Raw genomic sequence first — 12,743 nt, forward strand, 5'->3', positions numbered from 1 at the left:
GATAATATTCCTCGCTAGCATTAGCTGGTAATGTACATTTAAGCACCCCGACGTTGCCAGCTCCCAGGCAATGTTGGAAGAGGCAGGTCAGCTGTGACTGAATCTACGTTATCCTCAACACGTTTGACGTAAGGATACGGAGATACAGGGCGTTCTACTGGTCTCTGGTGTATTACGTTCGTATAAACAATAATATAAGATTGCTATCACGTCCGCACTGCCATTTCTATGCTGTGAAATTAAGTCAAGCAAAACTGAAGACAACTTTTCAACTAAAAACCCGAAAAGAGATAAAGCAGATCGGTGAGGTTTCCTATTACATTACATTAATTATTAAGCTAAGCTTTCTTCTCCACGCAGCTGTACACGATTAACATTAAAAATTGGATAAACTTCTCTCCCTAACCTGTTTGGATTTTTCATCCATTTCGATTGTTTGTTTGTTTTCTTTTACTCATTTTGATGTTTCCTTCTCGATACGGTTCGCTCCACATTTGAAGCTTCCTCCCTTTTTTTCTCTACCGATTCCTATACTTTTACTATGTTAAAGTTGCTTTCTTTTGCTTTTTTGCTTCTTTAATTTTATTCCTTTTTTATATTTATCCGTATCCATTATGTGGTATAATTGTTTTCATTAATTGCTAGAGTTCGTGATGTTGTTCTGCTCCATTTTGCTGAAGATGTTGTTCGTTCTTCTAAGCATTCTCCTCGTTTTGCTTGTTTTTACTTTGCATTTGTTTGTTTGTTTGTTTTTTTTTTATTTTGGGTACACTGTTTACTCCCTTTATTCAATATACACCCTGCGCGGTTTTTGATGACCAACCAGACAGTCCTATGAGGGAGAAGAATAAAACAATACACACAAGAATAATAGAATCGTTAGTATTCAATAGTGCTCGTTGAGCAAAGTTGCTGGAAATTACTGTTACAATGAATGAATGTTGTCATTATAGGAATTTCTTCTTGTGGATTGAACCGTCTTTTAGATCATCTATTATCCAAAACAATGGCAAAGACTAGATATGCGTTATAAGAACAAAAATCTACCACTGATCATAATATTACAATGGATAAGCAAATAAAGCCAGGGACATAAACACGTAATAGTCACGATACTGGAGAATACTTACTTCATATAGTGCCGAAAAAATTGTTCTCCAATTAGCGTGATTTTTGTTTTGCGTCGTTCTTTGAATGAATGATGTTCTGTAAGAGATGCTTTGCGTCGATTGCTGCGTGGTATTCAGTCATGTCTCGGTGGTGGTGATGATGTTGACTCAGTTATTGTTGCTGTTGTTGTTGGTGGTAGTAGCGATTCTTGTGTAAGGTGGTTACTGCAGTTCATGCGTCGAAAAACTTCGATTTTGCATTGCGAAGGTGCATTGCGTATTGCATTGTTTTGCATGTTTGCAACATCATTCTATGCGTTCATTCGCTTCTTGCTGCGTTGTGGTTGTGATGTAGTCGTTAAGATGGTGTATGTGTGTGTTATCATCGAATGCATAATATGCAACAGGACCGGGCAAGCCAGCAATAAATCCCCACCAGTTTATTATTGGTGTAGTTTTATCGACAGTTTATAACGCCCCTCCCGTCATGTTGCATTGTTTTGTGAAGTACCAGAACAGCAAAGATAGAGGCGCACATAGCATGCGTAATGTTTCCTGTCATCAAGTGCGGTTTTGTTTTGGATTCATTCGCTATAGCTTTAGCTCGCATGTCATTCCACCGTGCGTGCTTTATGTGTTGTACTACCCGGCTGTGCTCGGTTGTTGCATATTATAACTTCTGTTTGTGATCCTTTACAATTTCTCTTCATCATTATCTTCAATGTAGTCACGCTGTTTTCCCGCTAGCAGCCAGAGTCGATCCGTGTGCGAGAGTTCTCACTGTCAAATTATTAGTAAACGTCACCTGCACATCTGTGGGTCGGATGTCGTTTGACAGTGTAGGTGACGTTTCGCGTTTAGTGCACGAAGAAGCGTTTGATCGCTTTCGCCACCGGCGGTAAGTCCTTTCCATCGAATTCGCCTCTGCCTTATAGCGCGTTGTTGTTGTTTTTATCTCTCTTGTCGTTTTGCTCGCTTTATCCTCGCTTCCAAGTTCTTTCTTCCATGCGCTCTATTTCTCTCTCTCTCTCTCTCTCTCTCTCTCTCTCTCTCTCTCTCTCTCACGCGCATGGTCTTTCACATTCGCACGCTCGTTCGCTCTCACTTGCTTACTTGCTCTATCACTCATTCGCAGTCGTTCTGTCTGTCGTTCGCTCCATCAGACAAACCACTCGTCTTTCTGTGAGGTTTGTTGCGATAAATCCGGACCTAATTGTCTTAATTTTCCAGGCACCAAATGGGACGGACTTTGGCCATCAATTTGTGTGGAATGCGGAGGTACCCTGCAATAGACACGATCGATTCCGGTACCATGCGGTTCACCGAAAAGAAGAGGTTTGAATTTGTAGTTAATCGATCGGAAAAGGAAAAGCGAGACAATAGGGATTGGGTGGCTGGCATCAAGGTACAAAGATTCTCTCGGTACAAATACAATGTGGGTACGCCCTATAAATTGCCCAGCACCCGTTTCTGATTATAGCGATCTGAAAGATCCTGGAACACTTTCCTTGTTAAGTAGCACCGCAGGTCTGCTTGAGAAGCAACGCACAGTACAGTCGGGTATATCTTTTGGGGAATAGTGGAAGCAAATCTAATTACCTAATGGTCCCGCAGGGTGATGCAAGTTTCCCGAAGCAGGTAGTGTTGTTGTTTCCCGCGGCAGAGTTGCTTGTAGATGCTTCGATGAACCGTTCGATTCTATCATCTGGTTCACTGTGCGTTTATTAAATTTTGTCGTTTTATTGCCGAATGTTCGATTCATGCAAACCCGTCAAACGCAAGCCCGGTGCAACAGAATTCACAGCAGCAGCGCAAAATCGATTCCAAAGTCCAATTCCATTTTCCAAACAAGTTGGGGAGAAATTGATTCATCAGTTTTGCAACAGTTTGAGCGACACAGTGACGGTGTTCGTTACGAGATTGAGAGTCGGTTTCCGGCATTCGGGCGGTATGGCGGTGTTTAGTTTTTACCATAACGAAACAAAATGGATGACGAAAATCAAGCATGAGCCGTATGAAAGAAAGAAGAAAAGAAACAAATAGAACCAGTATGAGACAACTTTCGTTACATGATCAGGCGAGTCAATTTAGCAGCATAAATGCACATTTAATACCAAGGCACAGGCACAGGAAGGTATATCCCAGTACGATGCAACAGATTTAAGAAGGCACTATATACTGGAGTTACTTTCAACTCTCTAATAAGCACTATGCATTTCAACCGCAATCTAACGAAACCAATATCTACATGATGCGGGCTCGGAGGACCTTACTGCAGTTTTGTGAGCGGAATTCGTTCGATTGCAGATGCTCATGCACCGACCAGCTGAGTAAAGTCCTCCGAACTCGGGCACGGTGAAAGCTGTCTTAACAAGCACATCGTTCACGGGGCACCGATCCAGGAGACTGGCGTACTTACACTGTATCGAAGAGTTCAGCTGGTTTGGCGTATTGCGGGCATTGCGCACATACACGCAGATCGTGATGCCGATGATGCACCCGCACACGACCAGGCTGCTGACGCCTATCAGCACGACCCACGTCAGGTCGATGCCGAAGATCGTGTTGATGTAGCGATCCGGGCCAGGGCAGGTCGAACCGACGGTCTCATCTGACCCATCCGGACAGTGGTTCACACCGTCGCACAGGAGATCCAGATGTATGCAGAAATCGTGTTGCGTACACCGAAAGTCCGCGCAGTTTAGCTCTGAGGCGGGCGGGAAAGAGACATGGGCACGATAAGTGTCACACACCTGACGGGGCTGCCTCTGGTGGCGTTACCTACTTGAATCTTTGACGGATGTTATGACCATCTTGAAACCGTTAGTCTCCGTGCCCCAGTTGTCGGTCACGTACTTGAAGGTGAGAAAGTTGGTCTTCGTGAACAACGCTCCCACTGATTGTTTTGTGTCCTTGCAGGTCAGGTCCGCCTGCGGAAGAGATGGGTTTTGAGAATGCAAACTTTAAAGCTCCGCTCCCCGAAACCGATTGCTCCGATAGTCCGGTGGGTTGATGGGGGATTGGGAGATAATAAATGAGATAAGTTAGGAAAAGAATATCATCCATCCAAACATTCGCTCTGTCTCGCACTCGCCCACGGGGTGGATGATAAACGGGGGTGCATAATTTGTCGAATGGATTCCACGCCATCGCCGCAAACTATCCATTCAACATTCTTGGGACAAATCTTTGTCCCGGGACTTTGAGCAGAGAAGGCAAACGAGGATGGCTCGTTGATTGGCATAATATTTAAACCGTCTGACGTCTATTGTCCTGCGTTCGTGACAGGCACTGGTTCTTCTTCGCCGCGGTAATGGCGATAAGCTTTCATAATTGTTTTTTAAACTGCCTGTAATCGCAATGGCGCGTGGAGACTTCGAACCCGATTCTCGTTGCTATCCGTGCGCACCGGTTTTAGTTGTTTTAATTGCCCACAGCTCGTCCCTTTTCTCTGTCACCATTAGCTTGGATATGAAATTGCACGTTGAATATTACTTCTCGCAAATGGTGCACGAGAAACTATCACCTCTGCAGCGGAGAGCTGGCAGCATAACTGACAAGGGTTATGAATGAAACTGCGACATGAGTCCGGTTTAAGAGATTGCTCGTTCGTTCTCCACCCGTGAGTGAATGTTTTCCGCGAGGTAATCGAGAAGGAGCCAGTAAAACCCTGCGATAAAACGCTTGTGCAAACCTTTGCCACTTACCTTATGCGTACCGACAGCGTGTGCACCGTCATATACATACAAATGATCGTTACAGTCTAGTTGTAGCATATCGAAACGTAACATAAATCTCTGCAGTATGGAGTGCGTTTGAAACGTGACCACACAGTTTAGGTTCCTTTCGTTCCGCGACAGAAGCGTAGCACCATCTATTTTTCTATAAAGTAACTGTAGAAAATGATTTTTACAGATCGACTCCATGTAATCTGAAACGAATGGCGAGAAAAGCGGAGGAAAAAAATGCGGATTAGTCAGGCACAAGCTCGTGGAGCAGATTGATTGCAATGATTAGCGCGTGGCACGTTTGTTTGACGAAATTTTGTCATCACCACGGGATGACATCGGATCGGAGGACGTTTCGTGGCGCTTAATTAACTTTCCAATACGTTCACGTTTCGGAAGCACGCAGACAAGATGAAATAAAGCCTTTCGAGCTATCTCTGAAACCTCTGAAATATTTGGAGAGAAAAAAAAATCTAAAGCACTACCGGAGCTCCACACGACGCGAACTACAACGACCAACTCCCATTCGTGGTTAAGTGTAACAGCTAAATCTCTACCGATCGCTCTCGCTTTCTACGGTGCGACCCCCTTTGGTGCCTTTCTGATGTGTTCCATTTTTCATCTCGTATCGTGCTCATTTTTGGAAACCCCTGACCCCACTCAGTCTGGTTTTTCCCGTACACCGAGGATGGGCGAAAAGTTCTCGTTTATCAATCGTGCCGCGTGTGTGCGGTGCACAAGGACGCTTGTTGAGAACAGCCACGGTAACCACAGACCCGAGGAACCCGAGTAATGCCATCGGCCATAGGCGACCATCAGCGCTTCCGGTTTGAAAGCGCCGCGTTCGGGACGAGTTAATAAAAGTTTACGGGAAACGGGATAGCGAGTTGGGTTCTTCCAGTCGATCTGTTACCGTATCGATAGCCGCAGGGGAGGGCTCTGTCGGGGTGACACGCCACGTGTACGGTCGTGTTTATTGTGTGTCGGTTTCGCTGATTTCGGGACGCACGGTTATTGTCCTTTTGAAGTTTGACCGAACCCGGCGAACCGTCCGATAACTTTGGATTGTGCGGCTCGATGAGCTGGAACGCTGCGAAATAAGCGAGCCCCGATAATGGCACGAAATAACGTGATTTCAACGGCGATTTCAATGTCTAAAACTACCATTTGTCAAGTGAACCCGGGAGAGCTTCGGATCAACCCTGAAGCCGTCGTTGCGTCAATCGGCGTAAGTTTTAAGCGATATTCTTTGTTCTTTTCCGAGTGAAAATAAGCACGTGATGACCTCTGTAAACCTCTTAGATAATGCGAAATCGCTTGAAAGCTCCATAATATCCTGCAAAAGCTCCGCTCAGCTAAACAGCACCATCGGTGGCGAATAAAGGGTGAATCGATCCTGCGTCGGTGTGACGCAGAGTATGAATCCATTTTTGCACTTAACCTCGCCTGCTCGCACCAAAATCCCTCGACCCACAAATGGGCGTAGCTTCTAATCCTCCCGCACAAAACGGGGTGCCTCGCATGTAGCGCTAGACCGTAGCCATCGGGCCTACACATTCACCGTGCGCTCGGTGGTAATTGGCTGATGATTACGGTTCGTAAATAATACGAAAACTTCCGCGCCCGCGCTCAATTATGCTCAATTAAAAAGTAATTACTGTCCGGCTGTCCGTCGATGACCTTACCGTCGTTGGGTCCTTGGTTTTACCCCTACATCCGGTCCATCCCCAGGAACGCGAACCCACGGGTGAAAAGGACATTAGCGACTGAACACCTATCACCATGGTCGTCGTGTGCGTGTGTGTGTGTGTGCGTGTGACTGCGGTTTTTATTGTTGCAGTTGCAAATCACGCCTGTGGCCGGGAACTGGCACCATTATCAAGATTTTATCGATTACATCGCATTAGTGACCGCACGCGCGACGCAACCAGGGACATTGCACTTAAATGTTAACAACGTTGAGTTTCAAGTGTTTCTGCTCCCTTTTGCCGCCGCGTTTTTTTTTCTATCCTGCATCCAGTACCGTGTTCTGCTCGGGGTGTCATCTTTCGCACATCGCGGTAACCCTCGTGAGCGGACCTGGAACGTATCCGTTCGGCGAGGACGAGGACGTGTGTGACGGCGTGCAGTGACGTGCCACCATCTAGCAGCCCCCGATAAGCTGCTGTTGACACTTCAGGGACACGACGACGGTGTTGGCGAAGAAGCCGGTGTCATGGAGGACACTCCTGACATACTTGACACGCCGGGCATTTCCTACGTGTGGATCCGTGCCCGGTTGTCGTAGTCCCGCGGACGTGGGCAATGGTGCAGTGCGTGCGGGAGCATGGTTTCGATGGCGGTTCGCTTGGGGCCGTCACTCACTTAGGCTGGGGCTAGTTATGATGCGAATTAGCAGTGCAGCCATCCCTCGGTGTGCACGTCACGACCGACGAAACAATGGCACTGGTGCGCCACGGAGCTTATTGACTCATTTAAGGCGTTTATGACGTTCGACACTTCACCGGATTCCCGGGAACGGGGTTCCCAGGCGCAAGGCAAAGTCTTTAAAGCGGCACGAGACAGCTTAAATCGGGCTGGAGGGCGAGCATCCAAAACAAACCGTCAAGAAAACAACGCCGTGCAGTCCGGGCGGGTTTTTTGGAGAGTCCATTCAAGGAGACACTCTGGCGAAAGAGAGAAAATAGAAGAGCCGCTTGGGCGCCCTAGTAACATCACGTCACGAAAAAATAAATCAACTCGGGTTGGCGCCCTCTTCCACACGGCTGGGGAAAATGTTTTTTTTTCTAGCACAAAATAACAAAAACAAAATGTTTGCTCCAGGACTTAAGTAGATACGACGTCCGCTTGAAGCTCGGTCCGCCGAGTGTTATATTGTGCAAAGTTTGCGCGCCATTGTCACCCGGGGGTAACCCAGGTCTCTTGGTCTCTTAATCTGTTTCGTATTTCTGCTTTCTAAGGTGCGCTTACCGGGCCGAACTGAGGTTTCTGGAAGCGAGAAAAGGCAAGCAAGGGGATGGCCACTTCAAAACGTATTTTTTCAGTTTGCTTTATCATTGAGGTCCATTAGTCAAAATTGGCTACTAGCTTGAAAAGTTTGACTGTTGAAATATTTCACCGAGATTTGGTTTCTAGTGAATGTTTGCTAACATTTTAATACTCAACCATTTATGAACCAGAAACACGACTATGCTTGTAGTTATGGTATAGTATCCTTTGCAGGGAACATGGAAAAGTTTGGGAAATGGTTGTATACTTTACTGCCATACATCTGGTGTCTAGGCGACTCTACTTCTCACGCTCATAGACTAATCAAAATAGAATGCTTCACTCAGATTTTCCACCTCAACTTGTGGTCTTCATTTTGTATTTTAATTGAGCTTTTTTTCTCCCTTTCCACTACATCCTATCGGATGCCTCCCTCATTGGGCTCATTCTGCGGCTGCTGCTGCTGCTGCTGCTGCTGCTGCTGCTGAAGATCCTTCTAGCTTTTATCGGTCCCTTTTTCCGACAGGTGTGGGCGGTAAAGCGGTAGCGATTTCCTCTATTTTGTTCGCTTTTCTTTGGGCTGGATTTCTTCCCCATTCACCGGCGACCAAAGGTGCGTTGGCATTACAGCGAGAAAGAGTGAATAAAAAACGGACACACACACACACATACACACACAGGATAAGCAAGAAAAAGTAAATGGTCGACGGTTTTCTTCTGATAAGGTTCTGTGAATATCCGGACCTTCCGGGACCGCACTTGGCGTGCGCGATTCCCACTTGAGCTCAACGTTGCGTGAATTTCATCAGCGGTAAAACTCCACACTACCCCCCCCCCCATCTCATCCTCTTCCCAACCTTCAGGATCCGCACTTCCCTCACACACACACACACACACACCCGGTGGCTCAGGACTGCGAGCAATCCCGGGCCCGAGCGACGATCCGGCGATGATCAAAGGACTAATGTGCCAGTTTCGATTCTCTTCCTACTTTTCCGCATGGCTTACGATTGGAAACATGGCTGCGGATGTTGTCCGCCCGGTACCGGGATTTGCCGAGCCTGGGCCGAGTTTGGCACAAAGGGCATCCCAGGCATCGTATTTAGGCGGTCGGCCATTGAAGTTGCGTTCGTGCACACGCGGAGCGAACGTACGAAAGCGCCATTATGACAGTTTGCGTCCTAGCTGGGTCGCTTGAATCCGAATCCTGACACACACTCTTCGGCCACCCGTCCCAATGGTTGGACCCGTCGGGAAGAACCAAATCCCTTTAATCATAGCAATTTATAAATTTCTACACCAACATTTCGGAGCCACCGAAAGTGAATTTCGAATGTGAACCGGGTTACGCGCCTTTCCAGGGTGGTCTCCAATGAGTCGCCACTCTGGAGGACGAATGCCGGCTTCAGCCGGAAGCTGGTGTGTCTTTGCGCCATTTTTTGGCGGACTAGAACTCGGCGGTCAATAAGCCCGCTGAAATTATGCGAATCGACAAAGCGATTGCGTTCAATGACGCTCGGGTACGGAAAATTTATCTCTACCCTTGCACGTGATTGTTTTGTGGGCTGACGCGGGTTTTTGGTTGTTTGCCAGGGGACGCACCTTCCCAGAATAAGGGTTGGAAAAAATGTGTTCCGTCAGCCTCCTGTTTTGCCTAACTCGGAACATCAAAACCATCAGCTCATGCCAGCAGGTGGAGCAGCTTTGTTTGGTTCGTAACACGCCTGCCCATTAACCTGGGTGAAACAGGGCTGCTATGTTTTATTTAGCAGTAGATTGCGATATTTTATGATTAGCTTTCGTCTCCTCACACGACTCACGTGCAGTGCGTTTTACCGTGTACCGGTTGCTCTGAATGGATAGCACCACAGGAATGGATAAGGCACCACAGGAAGCAAATATATGCCTGTACATTTATATATACATATATTCATCACGAACCTTCAGCTCGATAATGAGCTTAAATTAGAACGAATAATCCAGGCCCGGTTTTTTGCTCCCATCAGGGAGAAGAACCTTTACGGAGCCTGCTCTACCCTTACGGTGGTCCTTTTTACCAAACTTTAAGCGCACTGACGGAGTTTAAGGGCAATCAAATTACCACATCTCGCGGAGCCCTTCGCGGGCGTTTACGCGCTCGCGCTAATGGCGGAAAAGCCGACGAACCATGAGCCGCGATGGCGGTGGTCGGAGAGAAAATCGATCGAACGTCAAAGATATTTTCCCATAAAATTTCAACCCACCTCCGGCAATGCTCGCAATGAGCCAAATCTGTGCGTGGCTGTGGGCGCGTCGTCGTTAGGGCCGACGAGCAGCGTTACGATGATGAAATTAATAACCTTTCCTTATCGGGCAGGGCATTAACGGGTGTGGCTAAGGTGGAGGAGGAAGGATCCAGAGGGAGCGTGTATGTGGCAAGAAATAGCGCCACACCCTGAGCTGAGCTACGAGGGATGAGGAGCTTTTTGCAGACAGTAATGGCGGATCGGTGTGCCTGAGCAGATGTTACTGAGATCGGCTTACATCAAATGATATGCACATACGCGCTTGCTTGGACAGGGTCGGAGTTGTAGTAGGCGCCGCTTTATCTGCCTCGCAGCAATCATCGATGGTTTTGAAATGGAAAACATCCACCGACCCTCTCGAAGGACGGTTTAACGGCGGTGACACAATAAAAATAACCAACACCAATCGCACCGGCCGATCGGAATTTTTCCCAAGCAACACTCTAGCGAAGGATTCCACCGCTAGGATGACGGGATGGAAGGTGCCTGACGTTTCCAAGCCCTTTCGAGTCTCATAATCTCGCCCATCTTATTCGTAAGCTAAGCTCGTGCATGTTACGATGCTTTTCAGCTTGGTTTTGGACAGCAACGAGCGACACCACTGCGGTTGGAGTTGGAACTTTATGTTTCTAGGGGGAAAATTTCAACAGTCCCGCTCAAAACGTGGACGCTTCCGGCGTTCTCCAATACCTTTGGTGTCTTGATCCATCGATGCCGGATTTGAAATTGCCTCCAACAGGCCATAAGGCGTCTTGGTGTAGCATCCAAATTGTTCGGACCTCCCTGTGAAGTCTCGTTGGTAGTTGCTCCTGCGGTTATCGGTACACATTTGGGTTCTCGCGAACGTGGAACTGGTTGTTTGGCGCTAGTGTGGTAAAATGCTCTGGTTGATCGGATTCTAGCACTGGTAGAAACCCCACCGATGGACGTCCTACCGTCGACTAGAGGTTCGGCACCAGGGACGCGTTCCGACGCCTGTGCGTGACGTCCTTTTATGTGCTTCCATTATAAATATAGTCATAAATAATACATACAATCATATTCAATTTCCAATTCCATGACTTCTTCCGGCAAGCGCTCCGGAGCCCGGATGCTCGGAAAAGACTTTCACGGCGGGTTTTCGCAGTCGATCCGCTTTTCCGGGAGGCGGTAGAGGCCGCTAAACATCGGGACTTTCCGGTACCTTCGTGCTGGCCGTCGCAGAAAACTTTCCCCCGAGCTGCTGATGGAAAACTTCTTCTTGCGGGACCGGGGTGGGATAGACCGGTCGGCTACAGTACCCGCTAGCCACACCGGCAGTGTACCGATGGCGCCGTTTTTCGGCCCAATTTCATAAATTATTCCCACTCTAATTTTCCCCAAAGCCTTCGCACAGTGCTCGGGTGGCCTCTTACGGCCCTAGTAGGCGAGCTTGGGGTTCGAAAAGTCGACAACAGCAAACATCGATTGATCGTCGCGAAATGCACCAGCGCGTATAAACGCATCCACCTAGCCTCGGGGTTCGGGGCAGTAATTTTGGCGAGCACTGTGACCGAACGGGGAGACCAGGCACTGTTTGTTTTCTTCTTCCCGACGGGGGGTTTTCTTCACCCAACCGTGGGGAAAGCGCGAAAGAAAGCGAATCCAGCTAAAACGGCTGCAGCCTGACCTAGATCACTTTTTTTAGATTAAGCAATAGCAGTCTGGCGTCGACGCCGCCGGCCAGAGCTTGGCTTCGTGGAAATGATACATTGGGCGCGCTGCAGCAGGACGCGAAGGAAAAGTTTCTTTTTCTTCTTCCCTTTTTTTCAACCACCCAGTTTTCCTTCCAGCGCGTTCGTCCTTCCCGCGCTAGGTGGGGTCTAATATTAGAAGCAGTATCTCTTGGAATTCGCTTCGCAACCGCTCACTCCCTATCTCTGCAAGCGTATGGATGTGTGTGTGTATGAGTGGGAGAAAGAGAGAGAGAGCCACCGGGACAGAGCGCATTGTTTGTGAAACCGATCACGTTCCTTCCATTTGTTCGCCCGCCAGAGTTCGCTTCGTGGAGTCGTGCACGGGATGAAACTTTAACTTCATGCGGTTCCCAGCTGGCAAGACGATCCTCCTGCTCTGTCCACACCGGGTGGCCGCATTTATTAGCATGCCGGTACACCGCAAAGGGCTTTGTTTCGTGGCAGGTGCACCGCGCGGAATGGACTTCGCGCCCGCAATAGACACCCCATCGTCCCATCGTTCCAGAAAACGGCACCCGGGAACCGCGAGGGGTGGCGATTGTGTATGCTAATGGACACCCCTCCAAAAACCTGGCATGCATCCATCGTACCACTTTCGGGGATGGCTAATGTATGCAGCAATCGATGCACCGGTCTCACGTTCGCCTCGGGACGCTGCGTTCCTTTTTGGCCATCTTGGATGGTGTCCTTAGCGTGGGTTCGGTTTCGTATCACCGATGCTCGCACGAAAAGTGGCCTGTGTACGCGATGGCTAGTAATTATTACAACGGCGAGGACAAACTTTTGACGCTCGGTGCTAAGCGCACGCCCGCCGTTGCTGAAAGATGCGCAATTAATAATGACACCTAGAGCGCTCGGTGTCCTTTTTTTCCTTCTATCTTCAGTGCCACCTCGCGGCTTTCCTGCCCAAAAGTTCCC

The 12,743-nt window shown here is 48.2% G+C and overlaps 1 protein-coding gene across 1 annotated transcript in view; it reads right to left on the bottom strand.

The window, feature by feature from the left end:
* Positions 1 to 683: 683 nt before the first annotated feature.
* The window catches only part of LOC128720024 (enteropeptidase), a 37,323-nt gene continuing 25,263 nt past the window's right edge, over positions 684 to 12,743 (bottom strand). Inside the window, exons 2-7 of the mRNA XM_053813670.1 lie at positions 4,817 to 5,040; positions 3,895 to 4,039; positions 3,529 to 3,816; positions 2,709 to 2,822; positions 1,131 to 2,392; positions 684 to 832 (exon numbers count right to left, since the gene is read on the bottom strand). Of these exons, the coding sequence (XP_053669645.1) occupies positions 2,328 to 2,392; positions 2,709 to 2,822; positions 3,529 to 3,816; positions 3,895 to 4,039; positions 4,817 to 5,040 (836 nt within the window). The 3' untranslated portion in view covers positions 684 to 832; positions 1,131 to 2,327. The remainder of the gene's footprint in view (positions 833 to 1,130; positions 2,393 to 2,708; positions 2,823 to 3,528; positions 3,817 to 3,894; positions 4,040 to 4,816; positions 5,041 to 12,743) is intronic.

Source organism: Anopheles nili, chromosome 2 (assembly GCF_943737925.1).
Source record: "Anopheles nili chromosome 2, idAnoNiliSN_F5_01, whole genome shotgun sequence".
Lineage (NCBI taxonomy): Eukaryota > Metazoa > Arthropoda > Insecta > Diptera > Culicidae > Anopheles > Anopheles nili.